Below are 23,382 nucleotides of genomic sequence, written 5' to 3' on the forward strand. Positions count from 1 at the left end.
TGTTAATTGACTGTTCCGATAGATGAGTTTTAATGCATATTTGGAAATTAGATGACTTGAGAAAGAAATCACAACCAGAGTCATTTTCAAATCTTGCAAACTTCTTTCATTGCTAATTAAAAAAAGTTCATAAAACACTTATATAGACAACAAATAAGAAAAACATTTCTTAAATACTCAATTACCGAAAAAAAACATTTCTTAAATACTCTCTCTAGCTTTTACATCAAAAGAAAAAAAAAAAAATTAATAACGTAAAATATAATATTCACATATTACGAAAGTACTCTTACAATTTGCTTACTTACTTTTCAAAAAATGTAAATAAAAAAAGAAAAGAATTAAAACTCAAAGTTGTCTAAAATTTATTAGAAATAATTAAATGAAATGAAGCGTGAAAATACTTTTTTGGAGTGAAAAATCAAAATCCACTATTACTATATTTTCACTACCTTTATATCCAATATATATATATATATATATATATATATATATATATATATATATATATTTATCAATGGTAAAGCTTATTATAATTAAAGCTTGCGTAATTACAAAGATAGTTTATTTAATTAGAATATTTTATAGGGTCAAGACTGGAGTCCCACTGGACCACCAGCAAATAGAAAGAACAAACGTGGAGACATGTCACTTCTCCTTGTCTGTATCAGTATTATATAGTCGAGTAAATGGATCCTCCACTAACTTCACAATCCACAAATTTTTTCTTTTATATATATATATATATATATTTATTTATCAATGGTAAAGCTTATTATAATTAAAGCTTGCGTAATTACAAAGATAGTTTATTTAATTAGAATATTTTATAGGGTCAAGACTGGAGTCCCACTGGACCACCAGCAAATAGAAAGAACAAACGTGGAGACATGTCACTTCTCCTTGTCTGTATCAGTATTATATAGTCGAGTAAATGGATCCTCCACTAACTTCACAATCCACAAATTTTTTCTTCTGGTTCATTCGGGATCATATAGCTTTGCATACCACTGTGAGTGAGGGGGCCAAAAAAGAAGAAGAAAACAGAAAGACATAAAAGGCATATTCACTTTTTAATTATTTATTTTTTATCTAACCAAATTATATGGAGGGAGTTCGATGTTTTAATAATTAAATTTGATGTTATAATTTAATTACCCGTGGATAGGGAAAGATCGTTAAAGTAACGCGCTATTTCATAAGATTGAGATAGGCTCTACAGACTAAGATAAGGACTACGACTAAGATAAGGATTACAGATTACGATAAGAATTACAGAATACGATAAGGATTAGGCCAACAGATTATGATAAGGATTAAGGACGACGTGGATGCTACGTAACATCCTGACCCAAGTCCTATAAATAGGGAGGGCTAATCGACGTTTGGAGATAGGCAAAAAACCCTAACTCAATATCTCGATTTTTCCAGAGAGATTATCATTCACACTGACTTGTTCGTCGGAGCCTACTCCACCGGTAACACACCGGTGTTTGTAGGATCACTTTTTCTTCTCTTTATTCAGGAAGTCAGATCAGATCTGGGTTGCGCAGAATCCATCTTCAACAGTTGGCGCCATCTGTGGGAACTTATTTTTGTTCTCTAAACAAAGCATGGTTCTATTGCGATCTAGTCTGGCTGCTGGCGAGGGCAAAGGGTTGCAGGCTTCTGATGCAGGGACTTTAACGGGGCAACCCCCCGTCGTCCCAAATGATCAGGAACGCGTCGCAGCGTTGGAACAACTGGTGAACCAGTTAGTCCAGCAAAATGCGATGATTCTGCAATGCTTAGCCGCCCCCAACGAGGAGAGAAACAGTGAAGTACCCAACGATGACTCCCGTAGGGTTAACAACGATGTTGAGCTTAGTCAAATAGGGGGTCAACAGAGGAGCCATCACCATCAGTCCCCCGAACGGAATACCACCAGGCTCCATGGAGATACTTCTAGTTATGTTGGAGACAAGACTGAGGACGCCACTCAGTTCGATCTAGAGTTGCAAGATCTGAAAGCCAAGGTTGACGATGTCATGCAAGCGATGAAAGGGAAGGGCCAGGCTGCAGTGAACGATATGATACAAAAGACTAACCTAGCTTTTAGCCCAGCTGTTATGAGTTGTCCTCTACCTAGCAAATTCAAGATGCCAACTCTTGAGAGCTTCGATGGGACGCGGGACCCTCTCGACCATTTGGAGACCTACAAAACTTTTATGTATTTGCAAGCCGTACCGGACGAGATTATGTGCAGGGCTTTCCCTACTACACTCAAGGGTTGGGCTCGTCTCTGGTTTAATAAATTAAAGCCAGGCTCCATTGAAAACTTTGAAGAGTTAAGCAAACAATTCATAGGACACTTCATCGCTTGGCAGAAGCACATGAGACCAGCAACACATTTACTTAATGTGAAGCAGCAGAAGGGAGAGTCCCTTCATGATTACATAAGTCGTTTTAACACTGAAATGCTGCAAGTTGAAGAGGTGGACGACAAGGTTGCCCTCACAGCCTTTATGGGAGGACTGCAGACTTCTAAGTTCCTATTTTCCTTATCAAAGGAAGCCCCTACAAGCATGACAGAGTTGATGGTTAGAGCGCGGAAGCACATGAACGCTGACGATGCTATGAATGCACGAAAAAACAAAGATGGTGAAAATAAGAGGTCGGATAAGAAGAGGCCAGCACCTAGCACTAGGGAGGAAAGGGAATTGAAGTACAAGAAATTCTCAAACAACCAGGCTGACAGATTGTTTCGCCGCCCAGCGAGCCCAGGCAGGTATAATAACTATACCCCCCTAAATACATCTGTAGAGCAAGTCTTTCTGCAGATTCAAAATGACGCATCATTGAAATGGCCACCAAAGCTAAAAGCTGATCCAACAAAGAGGCCTCGAGATAAATACTGTAGGTTTCACCGGGACCATGGACATAACACAGAGGATTGTTTCGACCTCAAAAACCAGATTGAGAACCTTGTTCGTAAAGGTCATTTACGCAAATTCACAACTAGAAATGGAAAATGAGGCTCCAACCCAGCCCAGGAGGGCCGAGATGATCGCCCTCCTCAACACCAACCAATGGGTGAGATCAAAGTTATATCGGGTGGCTTCGCTGGTGGTGGTGAGACGAGTTCAGCTCGGAAGGCTCATGCTAGGAGAATTCGAAGTTTTTCAGAGGTGAATGAAGTTGGAATAACAAGTCCTCCAACCAAATTACCTCGAGTTGAGGAGCCGGTCATAACCTTTTCTGAAGAAGATAACAAGGGAATTCACCAGCCCCATGATGACCCTCTGGTAGTTTCCATGGTCGTTGCTAATTTCACTGTTCGACGAATACTAATAGACAATGGTAGCTCGGCTGACATACTATTTCTTAGGGCGTACGAGAAATTGAAAATTGGCCGAGAAAAGCTCCGACCCATGAAGTCACCACTGGTGGGATGTTCAGGCGACAAAGTATATCCACTGGGGGCAGTTACCCTTCCAGTTACTGTAGGAGCCAATCCAAAGCAGGTCACTGTAATTGTGGACTTTGGAGTGGTGGACTGCCCATCATCATATAATATTATCCTGGAGAAAACGACATTGAATACTATGAAAGTAATCACGTCCACTTACCATCTCCTGATGCGTTTCCCAATTGAATATGGTATGGGAGAGATAAGAGGGGACCAAACAATGGCTCGCGAATGTTATGTCGCCTCTCTCAGAAAAATAAAATCGCAAGAGGCATTTACGATTGAAGGGCTGGAAGGGAAAGATAGACCTGACTTTCATAGAGCGGAACCTACAGAGGAGCTAGAAGAGGTCATCCTTGGTGAGCCCAAGAAAAAAGTGAGTATAGGGTCTTTACTCCCCCCAGGTATCAAAGATGAACTTACTCAATTCCTCAGGAAGAATCAAGACGTATTTGCATGGGTACATGAAGACATGTCGGGTATAGACCCCACTATCATGGAGCACCGCCTAAATGTAAATCCTGGCTTCAAACCTGTCAGACAAAAGAGGAGGACTTTTGCTCCAGAAAGGAATCAGGCTATATCAGAAGAGGTGGAAAAGCTCTTAAAAGCTGACTTTATTCAAGAGGTGTACTACCCCGACTGGCTGGCAAATGTGGTCCTAGTGAAGAAGGCAAATGGAAAATGGAGGTTATGTGTGGATTTCACCGACTTTAACAAAGCTTGCCCGAAAGACAGCTTTCCTCTCCCAAGAATCGATATGCTCATTGAGGGAACGGCTGGACACGAACTATTAAGTTTCATGGATGCATATTCTGGATACAACCAGATATCTATGTACACCTCAGATAGAGAAAAAATGGCCTTCATCACTGATAGAGGTTTGTACTGTTACAAAGTAATGCCGTTTGGGCTCAAAAACGCTGGTGCAACATACCAGAGGCTAGTGAATGTAATGTTTAAACATCAAATTGGTAGAAACATGGAGGTATATGTTGATGACATGTTGGTGAAAAGCTTAAAAGCTGAAGACCATTTGACTGACCTGCAGGAGACCTTCGAGGTACTTAGGAGTCATAAGATGAAACTCAACCCCAGCAAGTGTGCCTTTGGGGTTTCCTCAGGAAAGTTCTTGGGATATATGGTAAGCAGAAGAGGAATTGAGGCCAATCCAGAGAAGATCCGAGCAGTCATTGACATGAGATCGCCAAGATCAACCAAGGATCTACAACGACTAACAGGGAAGATTGCTGCCTTGAGTAGGCTAATCTCTCGGTCAACTGATAGGTGTTTACCTTTCTTTTGTGTGCTAAGGAAGGCTTTTGAATGGACCCTAGAATGTGAGCAGGCATTCAAAGAACTAAAGCAATACCTTAGTTCTCCCCCACTACTGTCTCGAACCATACCGGGAGAGGAACTATACATATACCTTGCAGTCTCCACGACAGCTGTCAGTTCAGCTCTGATACGAGAAGAAAAAGGGGTTCAAAGACCAATATACTTTGTGAGCAAAGCACTTAGGGGTGCGGAGGAAAGATATCCAAGGATGGAACAGTTAACCTTTGCTTTAATTGTGTCCGCCAGGAAACTGAGACCATACTTTCAAGCGTATACGATAGTGGTCCTAACAGATCAACCCCTTCGACAGGTCCTACATAAGCCAGAAAGCTCTGGTCGACTGATGAAGTGGTCAGTAGAGTTAGGGGAGTTCGACATTCAGTATAAGCCAAGAACAACAGTAAAGGCTCAGGTGTTGGCTGATTTCTTAGTTGAGTTTACCCCTCCAAAAGAGGAGAAACAACCCCAATTTTTGACAGAACCAAGTTGAAGTGAGCAGATGGGCCCAGAAGTAGTCTGGGACTTGTTCGTGGATGGGTCATCTACTGCTCAGGCTAGCGGAGCCGGGCTTGTTCTTGTCTCCCCAGAGTACAGTACGCACTTCGGTTTGGTTTCAAAGCAACCAACAACGAAGCAGAGTACAAAGCCTTGATAGCAGGATTAAAAGTGGCAAATGCCCTAGGGGTTGAGCAATTAAAGGTGTACACTGACTCCCAGCTGGTCGCTGGACAAATTCAAGCGGAATATTAGGCACGAGACGAGAAGATGAAGAGTTATCTACAAAAGGTGAAGGAATTAAATAATCACTTCCAAAGATTCTCAATTCATCAAATACCACGAGAAGAGAATGGGAAAGCAGACGCTTTAGCCCGGCTAGATACTGCATTAGAACCTGAGATCAATAAGAATATACCACTGGAATATTTGGATGAACCATCTATATCTCAGGAGAGACAAATTGAAGTGAAACAAGCGATATTGAGTGTGGAATGGGCAGATCCTATCATCAGATATATCAAGGATGGGGTGCTACCAACAGACCGAGCAAAAGCTCGAAAGGTCAAGATGCGGGCAGTTAGGTATACGCTTATCAAAGGGGTGCTCTACAAGAGAAGCTTCTCCATGCCGTATTTACGATGCGTTTCTAGCGAGGAAGCTGACTACATTTTGAGGGAGATCCACCTAGTAGTTTGTGGAAACCATGCTGGGGGTAGGTCACTTGCAAACAAGGCCATCCAACAAGGATACTATTGGCCCACCATGCAGAAAGATGCACTTGACTTTGTTAAAAAGTGCGACAAGTGTCAACGATTTGCCAACATCCCGAGACAACCGTCAGAGGAGATGACTCCCATGTCAGGACCATGGCCATTTGCTCAATGGGGAATGGACTTGATTGGCCCTCTCATCAAAGGCAAAGGGCAGACTAAGTATGCCATTGTTATGGTTGATTACTTCACTAAATGGGTAGAAGCTAAGCCTCTAGCCAAGATCACAGAGAACAATATAAGGAAGTTCGTATGGAAATCAATAGTTTACAGATTTGGGATTCCTAAAGTGATTGTCACAGACAATACAAAACAGTTCGATAACTCTGACTTCAAAAATTTTTGTTCCGAGCTCGGGATTCAAATTCATTTCTCATCGCCAGGACATCCCCAGGCGAATGGACAGGCCGAAGTCACTAACAGAACAATCCTTCAGATGATCAAGACTCGACTTGATGCTGCAAAGGGACTGTGGCCTGAGCAGCTGCCGAGTGTACTGTGGGCTTACCGTACTACTGCAAGGACTCCCACAAGGGAAACCCCTTTTCTTTTAGCGTTTGGAAGTGAGGCAGTAGTACCTGTAGAGATTGGCCTAACAAACTTTAGGACGGAGCACTACGAGCCCAAGCAGAACGAAAGGGAGTTGGAAGTAAGCTTGGACCTAATCGAAGAAAGGAGATACCTAGCCCAGATTAGGATGGCTACCTATCAATAGAAGGTTTCCAAGTATTACAATGCTCGGGTCAAGCCTATGAGGTTCTCAGTAGGAGATTTAGTACTCCGCAAAGTTACTCAGGCAACTAAGGATTCAACCATAGGGAAACTAGGTCCCAAATGGGAAGGGCCTTACAAAGTTACGTGATGTCAGCGACCAGGAACATACTGGTTGGAGGACTTAAAGGGAAAGCCACTGCCTCACCCATGGAATGTTGAGCATCTAAAGAAATATTATCAGTAAACAATTTCAGTTTAGTCTCAATTTATTATTTATTTTTGCTAATACTTCTTGTTGCAATAATTACTTCATTTTCTACGAATGAATGTCTTCAATAGCCTTGTTATCAACTTTGGCTTTAATAAAGTATTCCCTACTTGGATCAGTTGTTTCAAATAATTCATTATCATTTTGATATGTTAAGATATTCATGTTAAATGGGTGAGCTGGGTGAAGCTCATAATAATCTACTTCCCTTGTTAAAGGGTGAGCTGGGTGAAGCTCATAATAATCTACTTCCCTTGTTAAAGGGTGAGCTGGGTGAAGCTCATAGCAATCTACTTCCCTTGTTAAAGGGTGAGCTGGGTGAAGCTCATAATAATCTACTTCCCTTGTTAAAGGGTGAGCTGGGTGAAGCTCATAATAATCTACTTCCCTTGTTAAAGGGTGAGCTGGGTGAAGCTCATAATAATCTACTTCCCTTGTTAAAGGGTGAGTTGGGTGAAGCTCATAGCAATCTACTTCCTTTGTTAAAGGGTGAGTTAGGTGAACCTCATAACAATCTACTTCCCTTATTAAAGGGTGAGCTGAGTGAAGCTTATAGTAATCTACTTCCCTTGTTAAAGGGGGAGCTGAGTGAAGCTCGTATACATCTACTTACCTCATTACATAGACGAGCTGAGTAAAACTCGTCTTAATCTACTTTCCTTATCAAAGGGATGAGCCGACCAAAGATGTCAATAAAATAACATAATGCGGCAGTCGCAATGGCAAAACATAACTGTCCTTTCTACTTATCAACCCTACAAATATAAATGGAAACTGATTGTAAAGAAAGAGAAGTTTCAAGCACAAAGAGAAACATGGGAGCAAATAAATGAATGGCTACACATCTATCCTATTCGGAATCACTCGCTTCATCTACTTGAATGACAGAGAAGTCTTGGTCTGCAAATTCAAAAGCAGCACGATTCCGAAAATCTTCGAAGCCGTCAAAGTAGGCCTTCGACATAATCTCCTTGAAGGTGGGTGAGGCTTTAAACTCACCCACTGCATTGGCTCTTTCCACCATTAGTTTCTGGGACATCTCCTTGTTGAGTTTTTACACATAAGATGCATGACAAGCTCGTTCTGTTTCTAACTCAACACGCATTGCTTGTAGAGCGACCTCATGTTTATCACGTTCCACTTGTAAATCAGCTTGGTGTTGGGAGCGAGTAGAAGCCAACATATTGGTGTAACGCTCTCCTCCTTTTACAGCTAGACACGACAAGTAATACGTGTGTGTATTCACCTGTACGCACGTGGGAATAAAAAGTTACAATGAAGAGGAAAAGAAAAGCTAAATAAAAACAGAGGATGGTGCGAGAGTTAACCCGTGCGAGATTATGCATGAGTCGGTCTACAATCTCAGTTGGAGGGCGTGAATTCAGATACATCATATCCTCCTTCGACAAAGACTCGCTTATCTTCTTAAAAACAAGTTGAGCATTGCCTAGAACAGATGCTGCTGAAGAGTAGGGATCTGAGGGGAGTACCGCTGCTTCAGTAAGGAGTGGCATAGTCCCATCCACAAGCTGATGAGGGAATTGCGAGTCGGATTCGTGTGGAGAAACAACTGAAACAGGTAAGACCCTTTGTGCTGTAATAGTAGGCTTCTTTTTTTTCCTCTTAGCGGGGAAAGTAGGTGGGAAGTCACTTGAGCCTTCTTTGAACTGAGCTAGAAGCCTCTTATTAAGTTTTCGGGATATAGTTACAGAGGACTTGCCAACTGGCTGAGGACCAATCCCATGGGTAAACAAAGTCTGAGGTGTCACGAGTGAAGACCAGTCCCTCACTGGGTAGTTAAAGGCTTCCTTTATTTGCTGGAGATCATCAGATGAAACGGCAATCTCTTTAACGCCTGAAAGAACAACAACTCTGTTAATAACTCAAACAAAATTTACTTTGAGTTTTAAAACATAGGAGGGTATCATTATGGACAACTCACCGGTGGAATTCTGATTACACCACGCACGAGGAATGGAAGTCCCTATTTGTAGGAAAACACTTTCTTCAGGAAAGAACTCCCAGCCATCACCAGAAACGAAAAAGAAACTATTTTTCCATGGTTTGTGCTTAAGGGGAATTCCAGAGATAAGAATTCTGTCCCGTGGGGAGAAGTACAGCCAGTCACCCCTTTTGGGAATGTAGCAATGAAGAAACTCTTGGATAGTGAGCGAGGTATTACAACAAGCTCGCCACAGAACTAAACAACCCATCATTGTTTTCCAGGCATTCGGGGAGAGTTGAGTCAGAGCAAGATTAAGGTGACGCAACAGTTCCCTAATAAAAAGAGGGATTGGAAAACGCAAACCGGCAATGAAAGCAGACTCATAGAAACAAATCCCAGTTGGGTAAAAGGAGGACGCTCTATCATCAAGTGAAGGAAGTCTAAGAGCAACACTGTCTGGAATTGAATAAGTTTGCCTGATCTGATCCAGATCCTGTGAGGTAAGGGAGCCTGCTATATCCTGTACCAGATGTGTCTCTGACGGAGCCGAATCAGACTGGCGGTGTTCCTCGTTTGACATAGTGTTAGATTCTGGGTAAAACATGCTGGCAGTAACACTCGCTACTGTATGCAAGAGCCTAGCTTCACAGTGACCTATAAAATTTTCTAACTTTGGTCTTGGTATACTGAGTTGGAGGAAAAAGCAACAATGAATTAAATATAAGCAGGAAGAAAACGAGGGCATGGAACTTACCACATCACTACGACTGGCACTACCTGGCTTTCTGGATGATGGAAATAATTTGAATGAATTTTACTCGAACCATTTCGGTTTATAGCAGAAGAACGTAAACAGATAAGGAAAGTATTTCTGGTGGAATTCTAATAGAAATCTGTTTCGTGAGGGACAAGCAGCTCTCAGCGGGCTATTTTGCGGGCTATTTTACTTTTACAAGGTAGAATAGGATTCGGAGTTCGAATAGGACAACCACACTGGCAGCCCTGCATGAGTTACCTATGTGCCAAAAGGTAGGCTGCCAGCATGGCAGCCTGCCATATATACAAACTGTCAATGTGGCACTACGGTCCTGCCAATGAGGCACTACGACAAATATTTCAAAGGCAACTACGGTCCTACAAAAAAAAACTTATCCGCAAAGTGGCAATCTAAGTCAAGTTAATGGATAAGGCTCTACTATTTCATAATCAAACCAACTTATTGTAGAAATACAGGGTGAACGGTTCTACAATTCCAGCTATTTGTTATTATGTCATATTTGGGAATTAACGTTCTGGTGGTTTGACAAGCAATCCTCCGAAACGGGGGGCCACTGATGATTATAATTTAATTACCCGTGGATAGGGGAAGATCGTTAAAGTAACGCGCTATCTCATAAGATTGAGATAGGCTCTACAGACTAAGATAAGGACTACGACTAAGATAAGGGTGAATTGCAGAATACGATAAGGATTAGGCCAACAGATTATGATAAGGATTAAGGACGACGTGGACGCTACGTAACATCCTGACCCAAGTCTTATAAATAGGGAGGGCTAATCGACGTTTGGAGGTAGGCAAAAAACCCTAACTCAATATCTCGATTTCTCCAGAAAGATTATCATTCACACTGACTTGTTCGTCGGAGCCTACTCCACCGGTAACACACCGGTGTTTGTAGGATCACTTTTTCTTCTCTTTATTCAGGAAGTCAAATCAGATCCGGGTTGCGCAGAATCCATCTTCAACAAAATTATTGGATAATATTTATAAGACTATATATATTCATACTATAGTTCGCAGTAGCAGTATCGATTGCAATCACGGTATGACAAATTCAGATAAAATTAGTGTGAATTGATCGAATCGGTCAGTATGAGACCCTTAAAAAAAAGTCGCTTATTGACGAATCATACATGATTCACACTAGTATTTAAATTAAAGCTCATGTAACTACAGACCATTACTACAATAAATTTTTTTTTAATTTTAATTTTTATTTCTTGGGTAAGTCACCACTGCATTGGTTATAAGGCCACATAAACACTACTTCTAGGATTAACATATGGTCCAAATAGCAACAAAGGTTCCAATTTATTATTATTATTTTATTTATTATTATTATTTTTTCCCAGTGAGAATATCAATGTAGTTATTTACAAAAAAAAAAAAGTGATAAAGTGCATGAAGCTTTAGAATTGAAATTAGTATCATAAAGTTACGTTCAACGGTGTGTAATTGAAGTTTTAGAATTGAAATTAGTAAAATTGAAAAAATTTAGTTCAATTTTGTGATTTTTTTCTAATTTTACCATTTTCAATTCTAAAACTTCAGTTCCATCTTGCCCATAAAAATTATTCAAAGAAATTCCCCGCAAAAAATTTCCCACTCTAGCAGTTCAATTTTACAACTAAATTATATTAAATCAAATGGTCAAACCCCATAAAATCAAATAAAACTCTAATATGATATAAATTCTTTCGATCCACATGATATGATGATTGATGAATCAGGTAAGTCCAATAAATTTGTTTGAGAAGATAGTGAAACTCGCCTGTAGACGATTCCTAGATTATTATGTGGTCCCAATTAAACAATCATAGTACGATACTACTTCTGGATGGCATATTGGCATGTAACACGTAGGGACAAGTCATGGGACACAACGCAAAATCTCATTGACTCAAAGCCCTTAGTTTGCTTCCATATTTTTCATCTTCCTCACCTCGTGCCAGAATTTGCATTATTGAGGTCAGTAATTCATAGGCAAACAAAAGAATATACCGTGGTTAAATCATATATGGCACCATTAGCAATGGTTTCATGATTTTTTATGGCCTAAAATTACAAAATATCTTGTGCCATAAAAAAGTACTGTTGTGTTGACGTCATAATGATATTTTATAATTATAATAATACATGTCATCGATATAAGATCCATATCCTAAGTCTCCCTTCCCATTCAATTGCACTATCAAATCTGTAATGCATCATAATGTAACATGTTAATTCAATACCTTGCTGTCCTTCTCATGCATTGTCCCAAAAATTGGACCATAAAAAAATTTAAATAAACTTAAGCCATGATACTTGAGGAGTAGTAGGTCTATGTGAGAGTCAAATTCTAAATAAGATCAACTAATTGCAAGAGTTTTTCTTTTACTTTATTACGTCGATCATGCGAGAGTCACAAACTAGTTCCATTCCTCCAACTAACTGGGTTCGGGTTGCACTACATAATTATTAAATATTTTTAATCATCACATTAATGGCATAGACAGTTGGTAGTATCATGAGAAGATTACGATCCTATGTTGTCAATGAATCTTGATGTACCCATATTGTAGTGCAAAAAAGTATTTTTTCACCCCCAATATCACTTCTCTTGATGATTAAAGGCATATATACACACATTTCAAAAATTAAAACTCACCTGTAGACCCTCTTACATTATCATCCCCATGTATGAAGGGACATGTCTTGGGACACAACCAAAGCCCCTTGTTTCCTTCCATATTTTTCATCCACTAATCACACTCACCTAGTACCACCATTTGCGATATTTATCATATATGGCTTCTAAATGGAGACCAATGTTCTCTTTTGTCATATATCGTTTATGCGAATGAATATGTAATGAACTAAAATGATGATAAAGTAGTATTGGTGTGTGGCTTTAGACAATTTGGAGAGTCAATTTTATTTTTTATTTTTTATTTTTTATTTTTTATCTGTGATGGTGATTCATAATGGCCGCATTAATCAAAATAATTGTATCGGACAATTTGTATGCTCCTACGGCCTTGTTGGTTCATTTTTTGTAATGTTGTGACTTATAATAATAATATCTCGTATCTTCAACCATCGCCACATAGATTTAATGTTTTGGCCACTTTCGAAGGGCATGGAAGATGGAACAAAATAGATAAGAATGAATATATTAATAATCTAAAATGACGATAAAGTAGTATTGGTGTGTGGCTTTAGACCCCTCTTACATTATCATCCCCATGTATGAAGGGACAAGTCTTGGGACACAACCAAAGCCCTTGTTTCCTTCCATATTTTTCATCCACTCATTCACACCCTCACCTAGTACCACCATTGTGTTATTGAGGTCAATAATTCATCAGAAAACCAGAGATAACAAAATGATCTAGTGCTCGCACCACACCATCAATAGTGTATGCATGTTTAGTTTCATGATAATTTTGGAGACTTAAAATTTACAAATTTTTTATTATTAAAACATTATTGTGATGTCACGTCATTCATGTGACATTCCACAATTATAATAATATATACATTTAATGCATACTTTTTGTAGATTGTCCATATAAAATTTATGTCAATTTCATTCATATATGATTAAGGCAATGATGATCCTCTCCTGTTCTTTGATTAATCTCATTCAGTGTCATGTTGTGTACTATTAAAATTATATTGCAACATACTGTATTTGATCGATCTCATTCACTGTCATCTTGTGTACTACTAAAATTATATTGCAACATACTAAATTATAATACAAATCAATGTTATAATGATATAACACTCATGCAATAAATCTATATCCAAAATGCAACATCAATACAACATGTTTTCTTTGTATTATAACGCTACAACACTATTAAATATAAAATTCAACACCGTTAGCTAATTATTGCATTTTTAATTTAAAATTATTGTGTGTCAATTTAAATTCACTGGACGATACAAGTCCTACCATTCTAGAAGAGAAAATCTTGAACTGTCTATATAACTTATAGGATTAAATATAAATTTGATATACATGAAAATTAGTCTTAGAAAAATAATATAAATTTTGACCCACACTCATTAGACAGGTCCATCAATCAACATTAGTGCTAGTCTGCTAGAAAAATAATGTACATTTTGGTCAACAGGTCCATCAATCAATATGTAAGTTAATTCATTAGATTATAAAATAATCTTTTGTGTAAAATTATTGTGTATTTTATATAACATTCTTACACAGTCACAGTATATTTCTTTTCTCCTCTTTTTTTTCTCATTCCATTAACCAATCAACTCTATATTAAGTAGGTTTGTAAAAATTATGTAAGGTCCAGACATGATATTAGTTGATTGTTATCGGGAATGTATTAAAAATATATATAAAGATGCTCATAGTCTACTAGTTTGGAAGTAATATTTATTTATACATTCTCAATTTTGATTGGACCATCACAAGATGTTGTAAACAGAGAGTCCGGGCCACCTATATATATATATAATTCTGGGCTTAGAAATTAAATTATCATTTCTTTTGCCTATCCATTTTTGTGTTGATGTTAGCTTGGGTTTCTTGCTGTTAAAAGGGCAGACTAGCAGCAAGCTGCATGTCGAAAGATGGATATATCCATTACTTTTCTTGTCTTCTTTCTCTTACCATGACAGGTCTTGCAACTGTTAATGGAGATCTGAAAAAGGTGCATATCACTACTTAAACTTCTCTTCCTTAATCCATATCATGTTTAGCGTTCCAGAATTCATGATGATTTTGGACACTAAAAATTTACGAATTCTCCACCGCAATAATTAAAACACTATTGTGATGTCAGTTGATGACATCATTCATGATGTTGCAATAACATTCCATAAATATAATAATGCATCTTGTGCATATTTTTTTGGATTGTTCATATAAAACAGGAACTCTTTATATCAATTTTATTCATATAGATTTAAGGCAATATTTCTCTCGTGTTCCTGTCATCTCGTGTACTATTAAAATAATATTGCAACACACTATATTATAATGCAATGCAGTATTATAATGATGCAACACTCCTGCAACAAATCTATATTCAAGATGCAACATCAATGTAATATATTCAAGCACAAATCTTTGAAGGACTCAGTATGTCCCCACTGAAATTTTTTATTATTATATTTTATACTCCTAAATTTATACTTCTTTATATTTATACTGATAAAAATTTTAAAATAATTTTGAAATTACCCTCACTAAAATTATGAAAAGACCTCTTTATATAAATCCCCCCATATGAATTACTAAATCTGTCCCTGAATAAATTTCATTGTGTTAATTATGCTGCAACACTATTAAATATAAAATTCAATTTTCAATTAAAAATTGTTTTGTGTACATTTTTAGAAGAGTGAATCCTGATCTGTCTATATAAGTTTATCTCTCAACTTACTCATTCCTCATTCCGCATATTCATCAATTTACTTGGCCCACTCTAAAGATCAGTAAATCTCTCCCCCTCTCTCCCTCAAAGTGATCTAACACTAGTCAATTCCTCATTCCCGCATATTTTGTATGAGTAGTATAATATAATTTGAATTTATTATATTTTGTGTGAGTAGTAGTATATTGCAAAATTTAATACTACACTTGATCTTAGCCAAAAGGCCAAGAATGTGTGATTATTATTTCTTTAACTCTATAGTTTTATAAGAGACTTTTATGTAATTCTTTTTACTTAAAACCAATGTAGGACTTTGTAATTTGAATTAAATTCTTTTTATATTTTGTTAATTTGAATTAATTTTAATTTTATTAGGTAATTTTGAGTTTTATAGAATTTATATCGTGGGATATAATTATTAATGAGAGTTCTTTATTGTGAATTAAACTCTTTTATATTTTGTTAATTTGAATTTTATTAGATAATTTTGAGTTTTATATAATTTATATCAATTAATAAATAAATACTGAAACTCTTTGTACAAAGGCCGAGAAAGTAGTATTATACTAGATCTTAGCCAAAAACCGAGAAAGGTTAGCTAAAAGGCCGACCCAAAAAAATTTAGAACTACACTTTATCTTAGTCAAAAGGCCGAGAAGGTATAATTATTATTTCTTTAATTCTATAGTTTTATAAGAGGTTTCCATGTAATCCTTTTTACTTAAAACCAATGTGGGACTTTGTAATTTGAATTAAACTCTTTTTATATTTTGTTATTTTGAATTAATTTTAATTTTATTAGATAATTTTGAGTTTTATAGAATTTATAGTAATTAATTAATAAATACTGAAACTCTTTGTATAAAGGCCGAGAAAGTAATATTACACTTGATCTTAGCTAAAAGACCAAGAAAGGTTAGCTAAAAAGCCAACCCAAAAAAATTTAGTACTACACTTGATCTTAGCCAAAAGGCCGAGAAAGTATAATTGTTATTTCTTTAGTTCTATAGTTTTATATGAAATTTTCATGTAATCTTTTTTACTTCAAACTAATGTGGGACTTTGTAATTTGAATTAAACTCTCTTTATATTTTGTTAATTTGAATTAATATTAATTTTATTAAATAATTTAGAATTTTATAAAATTTATATCAATTAATACAGAAATACTGAAACACTGATACACTTTGCACATTAAATAATAATATAAATATAGATATAGATATATATATTTACGGGACCGATCCTCTTGTCTCTTTGTGGGTGTGTGTATATATATATTTAAGGGACCCAATCCTCTTCTGTCTCTTATCAGGTTTGAGTACATTTTGTGCACTATTAATGATGTAAATCCTATACATACGGTGTATTATATAGATTTTTTTTTTTTTTTTTTAATTAGAAAAAAATTTACACACATTACTCATATACTCATTTACCCTTTTGAATATTCGAATTCTTATCATCTATTTTGATAAAAAAAAAAAAAAAAATCATTAGGACACAAAACTCTTGGTGTCTATATAAAGACGAGTTTCCCTTCAACTAACTCATTCAGATTCAACATTTTTCTCGGGCCGCTGCAAAGACAGGTATATCTCTATGTTCCCCTTCTGGATTTGTAGAGGCTCCCTCAAAGTGATAAACACTGGTCAATTTCTATTAGCTTCCCGATAGCCTTAATTTGATCTCTTTGCATTATATAATACTCTCTTTATATTGTTATTGTGATGATAAACCATGAGAATCAACCCACATGCACATATATTATGTCTTAACCATCTTCATCTTGTGCTATTTGAAAGACAGTTTAAGCGCCTACGTCATCATCCATGGAGCTCTCGGCCGGCATACTCCAATTACTTATTCAAATAAGGAATGCTCAATTTCTTCTTTCTGATTTTGAAAAGATGACGTCTAATAGTATTTCTAGAACAATAATTATACGATTAAACTATTATATATTTGACACAACAATTCAACCACAATAACAGTTAATTACCTAGATAAACCGGTGGCCACCAACTACACAAAAATCAAGCCACCAAACACCACCGGTTCACTACTGCTTGTCCCCACCGATTTTCAACCATTGAATCCGGCCACCAAACACCACCCAAAAAAATACGTATTTTTTTTATAAAAAAAAAAAAAAAATCCATATATATGAGAAGTTTGAGAACCCATTAATTCTATATTACAATTAAATTAGGAGATAAGATGCAGCATCAATGAAATTGTGATTTTTCACTTATTTGCAGAAATTCTGTGTGGATTGGGACCAACTCAACGATTGATTCCGCGTCCCAAAAGGCTCTGATGTGATATAGTGTAAAAGAAAATCATTGGCAACTGGATATCTTGGGTTTGCAGGAGTTTAGATTTGAGTATGATAAAAAGGAATTTGTATATATATGCGCTAAATTATTATTATTATTATTATTATTATTATATTTTTTTTAAAGCTGAGTGTTACCCACTGATGAGAGATAGAAGAGAGATCGCGAGAGAGAGAGAGAGAATAAAGACAGGAACAGGGGTAGAGAGAGAGAGAAAAATATTAAAAAAATAAAAACTGAAAATTTTGTTTTGTTTTTGTTTTTTTTTTTTTTTTGTTTTATATTTTGATTTCTATTTTGATTTAAGGGTAATTTAGGTATTTCAATCTTCAATTTGAGTAATTGTCCTCATTTGCCAATTTGAAAAATATAAGGGAGTATTTTCAACAACAATGGGCTCTTTGCACAAACTGTATATAGCAATGAATTTTTTTTGCACTTAACCCATAAAAGTATGGTGAATCTGTGATACATAAAACAAAAAATTTCAAGTTCAAATATTACTATATATATATGAAGAATATATATATATGTTGGCTAAATTCAAGCAATTTATATCTTCCGCAAAAGGTCAAAAAGTTACTATTGCTTTGTTGGCAACTACTTTTTTTTTTAAAATGGAGGTCTACTGTAAAATGTTAAAAGGCAAAAGGATTTTAATGCAGTTTTGTCCTTGGGGCCATGTTCAACTCCATGTGCCCGTGTTTGAGTGCTGCCTCTTCTTCGTATTTGTTAATAATTTTACAATTTATTTTTCCATTAATCAATAGAAATGTTATTAATTTTATACTATATATCTCGTAAATCGTAACTGATATCATACAATACTACGAAAACGTAAATTTTATTTCGAAGCATATATAACTACGAATGTAAGTTGCTTGTTGAATGTTACGATGATTAATTCAATTATTATACATAGTTTTTTAAAACTATATATTAATAAATGAAATAAATAATACAAGATGTATCTTTTGGTTAGTTAAAAATATATATCTAAACAAATAAATACACAGCTCTATAATTTTTATATAATTCTTTTGCAACTTCATCACTCTCTTAGTTTCATTTACTATTGAAAAAAAAAAAAAAACCTAATTATCATATATAAAAAAAACATTATATAACTGCTACTGTATGTTTTACGATATATTTTTTATTAGCATTTGTATTATACCCATATACATATATATATATATACATATATATATATATATATATATATATATATTTGTACAATTTACTTTTTTTATGCCTAATTTTTAAACGTATTTAAAAAAAAAAAAAAAAAAAAAAAAAAAAAAAAAAAAAAAACAAACAAACATCATTTTAACAACCATTTATGTTAACAACCATCTACATCAAAAGTTTAAACTGTTAAATTATTAAAGAGAGTATAACTTTAATATTTATATCCTTTAACATTTATTTGGTTAACAATGCCTTGGGTTTCTTTTTATTAACAGAGTGGATTGTCTGCAAGGATGTTGAGAAATGAATATATGCATTACTTTCCAATCTGTTTTTGTCTTCTCTTCCTTACCTTGATAGGTCTTGTAGCTGTAAATGGAGATCTAAAAAAGGTGCATGTCACTACTAAGCTTCTCTTCCTTAATTTATAGTTTTAGCATTCGATCTCATTATCATTGCAAATATTATATATACGTATATAATCACATATTTAACTTGCAGGAATTTTACATTGTTTTCTTGAATGATCGTCCACTTGAGGAGGAATCTTTGTTTCAGTCACACATTGATGTCCTCTCAGCCTTGAAGGGAAGGTTGATTAATTGATTGAAACGTTCTCTTGATTGTTGATTGTATGTATAGGTGCAAAAATAATGTGTTGATCATTTTTAAACAGTCATGCTGATGCTAAGGAGTCCCATGTATATAGCTACACGAAAATCTTCAATGCATTTGCTGCAAAACTATCGGGAGATGAAGCCAAAAAGTTATCCAGTATGTGTAACAACTTGTTAATTATTCTTCTTTCTAATGTTTAATTATTATTTTATAATTATATATGTCTAAAAATGAATGTCTAGGCATGGATGAGGTGCATGCTGTTTTCAAAAATCAATATCGAAAGCTACATACAACTCGATCGTGGGACTTCCTTGGTTTTCCTCAAACAGTAAGAAGAAATTTGAAAATGGAGAGGGACATTATTATTGGTGTACTAGATTCAGGTTAGAAATGTTGTGTGTGTATGTGTGTTTGTGTATTCAATTTAATGATTTTTTTTGAAAACTAATAATGTGTGTATGTGCCCTGGTCAGGTATCACTCCAAATTCAGAAAGCTTTAAGGACGATGGATTGGGTCCTCCACCAGTGAGATGGAAAGGAAGTTGTGGCCCCTTTGTTCATTTTTTAGGATGCAACAAGTATAATAGATATTCAAATCCTTAATTATATATGGAGTATTTCATTAACTTTAAAGCACGTACCACTAATCATCTTATTAATTTTTAATGTTGGTGTTATGTTACAGCAAGCTTATAGGAGCCAAATACTTCAAGGCAGACCAAGAACTCTTCCCTGGGGAAATATTCTCGCCAGTAGATGTGAGTGGCCACGGGACTCATGTATCATCAACAGCTGTGGGACGTCTTGTAGCAAATGCAAGCGTATATGGACTTGGTAGAGGGACTGCACGCGGAGCAATGCCCTCGGCGAGATTGGCTATGTACAAGGTGTGCTGGGGCGCCAATATTCTTTGTGCAGATATGGACATTCTTGCTGGCGTTGAAGCCGCTATCAGTGATGGTGTTGATATACTGTCCATGTCTCTTGGTGGTCAATCGCAAGATTTCTTGGACGTTGTAGGAGTGGCTTCATTTTTTGCCATGAGAGCTGGGGTCATCACAGTTGCTGCTGCTGGAAATGATGGACCAACTGCCGGTACGGTCGCCAACCATGCACCCTGGATTTTAACTGTGGCATCTACTGGTATTGATCGCCAATTCAGGAGCAAAGTTGTGTTAGGCAATGGAAAAACCACTTCAGTAAGTCACTGATTGACTGATTGATCTAAGCTCGAATAGCTAGCTAGTTAGCTGCTCCATCTGCTCAACCCAACTTACTTGTTGCGAATTAATTAAAACATCTGCAGGGAAGGGGAGTAAACGCATTCAATCCTAAGCGAAAAATGTACCCACTTGTTATGGGGGCTGATGCAGCCAAAACATCTTCGAGCAAGTTAAATGCAAGGTGTATATACTACTTGTGTGTATATGAATCCATTAATTAAGCATTCAAGAAAATCATATATAGTATCTGCTTAAAGATCGAAGGCTAGCTAATTACTTATTTACAACTTATTTTATAGTGTGGTTTCTATACAGTTATTGTATTGAAAACTCAATAGACCCTGTCAAGGTGAAAGGAAAACTTGTCTTGTGCAAATTAGTGTCGGGACTACCTGATTCTTATATCAAAAGCATTGGAGGGATCGGCACTATCATCAATACTGATTATAACATTAGTCTTATCACTGACCCAATTTACATGGCACCAGCAACCACAGTGAATTCCACCGAAGCTGAACCCATTCGTGACTACTATTTACACTCTGTAAGGTATATCTATATTCTATTACGAGGCCACTGCTATATATATTATATTACAAGATTTATGAATGATATAAAATGTTTGATTATTTAATAGAAGAAGAAATGATTGGGTGCTTTTATCCCATTCAGATCACCATCTGCAGTGATATACAAGTCACAAGAAGTTAAAATTCCAGCTCCATTTATGTCTGTTTTCTCTTCTCGAGGTCCAAGTCCAGCATCAGAATACATTCTCAAGGTTTATGTGTGTGTGTTAGTGTTAATTATAAGGGTTTTGCACCTTCTTCCATGTATAATAGGGCCTAGTACTCAACTAAACTTGCTCATTTGATGTATAATGGAACAGCCTGATATTGCAGCTCCGGGTGATGGTATTTTGGCAGCATACACCCCTCTGGCGACACTTACCAAGCGTAAAGGTGATACCCAACATTCGAAATTCTCATTCATAAGTGGAACTTCTATGGCATGTCCACACGTTAGTGGTGTAGCTGCCTATGTAAAGTCATTTCACCCGGATTGGCCCTCAGCCGTAATAAAATCTGCTATAATGACAACTGGTAAGACCAACCTCATATCTTCTCATTTCTTCTTTTGATTTTTAACTAAGTTGATTATCACCAATTTTTTTTAGGACTTGAATTACTTATATCACAATGTAAATTCAGAAGTTTCCAAGCAATTTAAATAAGAATTACTTACAATAAAGTTTTCACTATAATATAATTCCTTTGTATAATCCTCATAAATTTGTTTATAGTTTGCTGAGAGGCTTGTGTACTTAGCTTAGCCCTTTTTATATAATTTTCATGCATCCTCTTAATTAAACTTTCTTGAAATATTTGTCAAAGCAACACCTTTGAGCCCAAGAGTGGATAGTGATGCTGAATTTGGCTACGGTGCTGGCCAAATGAACCCAACCAAAGCAGTGAATCCCGGCCTAGTCTACAACATTGATTCCATAGAGGATTACATTCCATTTCTTTGCCGAGAGGGCTACAGTGGATCCATTCTTGCCTTATTATTCAGTTATAATGTGAATTGCTCGGATTATCCTCCTCCAACAAGTCATGATGCTCTTAACTATCCTACTATGCAACTTCATTTGAAAAACACTCAACGCCCAACCACAGTTGTTTTCCAAAGGACGGTAACTAATGTTGGTCCTTCTCCATCCATTTACAATGCCACCATTACAGCACCCAAAGGAGTGGAGATCACTGTCAAGCCTATGAGTCTCTCCTTCTCTACTGCCATCCAGGAGCAGAACTTCAAGGTCGTGGTGAAAGCGAAACCCATGTCTAAGGGTGTAAAAATAATTTCAGCGTCGCTCTCATGGAGAAGCGCTAGACATGTTGTCAGGAGTCCAATTGTTATTTATCAATGAGAAGATCGACCTACCCTGCAATGGATGTCGTGTAATGAAAATGCACAAAGGATGAAATGCATGATCAAAAATAAAAATGGAAGATAATCCGATATACGTACATGATTTAGGTGTACTATGTGCGTGTGTCATTTTGTATGTGTATTGCAACTCGATCATTCATATGAATGTTGTTCATGAAGTTGAAGGTATGGTAAAGCTGAGATGTAAGCTTTGTTTGAGTTGCATTAATCTTTACTTGCATCAAGAGAAATGCTAGGAATTGGAATTTTTTTTTATATTTATATATTTTTTTATTTTTTTGTGACGCATGAATATTCATTGCCAATTCATCTAATTGAACGTTGATATATGAAGATCATTTACATAACATAATGAGAACGAGAGTATTGTTACGATTTATCATTGTCAATATTGAGGGATTTTTAGATGGGAATCAAGATTTTTCGATTGTCTTCGTATCCCGTGAAACTAATAGTATTGTTCATTATTTAGCTTGGTAGGCTTTAAAAAGTAAACTAAAAAAGCTTTATACTTTGGAGATTTCCTTGCGCATTTGAAGTTGTATTGCTTTAGATTCATCTATAAACTGCTAATGTTCTTGTTCTCTTCCCAATTTATCAACGAAATTTCTTGTCTTTTCATCAAAAAAAAAAAAAAAATTTAATTATTATAAAAATAACTTTTATAGAAAAATCTAATAAGTTTAATTTAGGATTTTATTTTATTATTATTATTTTTTTTTCTACATTAGCCACAAATATCTTTTTTGATTCAAAAATCTAATAAGTTGGTGTTTTATATTATTATTTATCATTATTTACACTTTATAGAATATTTGAAATTCAAAAGAAATTATACATCGACTTGGTTTCGACTCGATCATTAGTTGAAAATGCATTAGATTTGTATTAGCTTT

The 23,382-nt window shown here is 36.0% G+C and overlaps 1 protein-coding gene and 1 pseudogene across 3 annotated transcripts in view; one reads left to right on the forward strand and one right to left on the reverse strand.

The window, feature by feature from the left end:
* The window catches only part of LOC132276594 (subtilisin-like protease SBT4.14), a 54,321-nt gene extending 31,551 nt beyond the window's left edge, over positions 1-22,770 (forward strand). Inside the window, exons 1-12 of one of the 3 annotated variants that reach the window (XM_059778086.1) lie at positions 16,641-16,750; positions 18,964-19,080; positions 19,190-19,281; positions 19,365-19,462; positions 19,549-19,692; positions 19,783-19,888; positions 19,996-20,509; positions 20,617-20,714; positions 20,849-21,082; positions 21,206-21,314; positions 21,423-21,636; positions 21,928-22,770. In XM_059778086.1, the coding sequence (XP_059634069.1) occupies positions 18,982-19,080; positions 19,190-19,281; positions 19,365-19,462; positions 19,549-19,692; positions 19,783-19,888; positions 19,996-20,509; positions 20,617-20,714; positions 20,849-21,082; positions 21,206-21,314; positions 21,423-21,636; positions 21,928-22,463 (2,244 nt within the window). In that variant the 5' untranslated portion in view covers positions 16,641-16,750; positions 18,964-18,981 and the 3' untranslated portion in view covers positions 22,464-22,770. Of the gene's footprint in view, positions 1-16,640; positions 17,546-18,963; positions 19,081-19,189; positions 19,282-19,364; positions 19,463-19,548; positions 19,693-19,782; positions 19,889-19,995; positions 20,510-20,616; positions 20,715-20,848; positions 21,083-21,205; positions 21,315-21,422; positions 21,637-21,927 lie in introns of those variants that run through there. The other 2 variants (XM_059778084.1, XM_059778085.1) reach the window with 2 other exon arrangements.
* On the reverse strand, positions 16,070-16,143 carry LOC132280256 (U2 spliceosomal RNA; annotated as a pseudogene).
* Positions 22,771-23,382: the final 612 nt, after the last annotated feature.

Source organism: Cornus florida, unplaced genomic scaffold (genome assembly GCF_030987335.1).
Source record: "Cornus florida cultivar Cherokee Brave unplaced genomic scaffold, ASM3098733v1 CherokeeBrave_3.0.0_Hap2_Chr10, whole genome shotgun sequence".
Taxonomy (NCBI): domain Eukaryota; kingdom Viridiplantae; phylum Streptophyta; class Magnoliopsida; order Cornales; family Cornaceae; genus Cornus; species Cornus florida.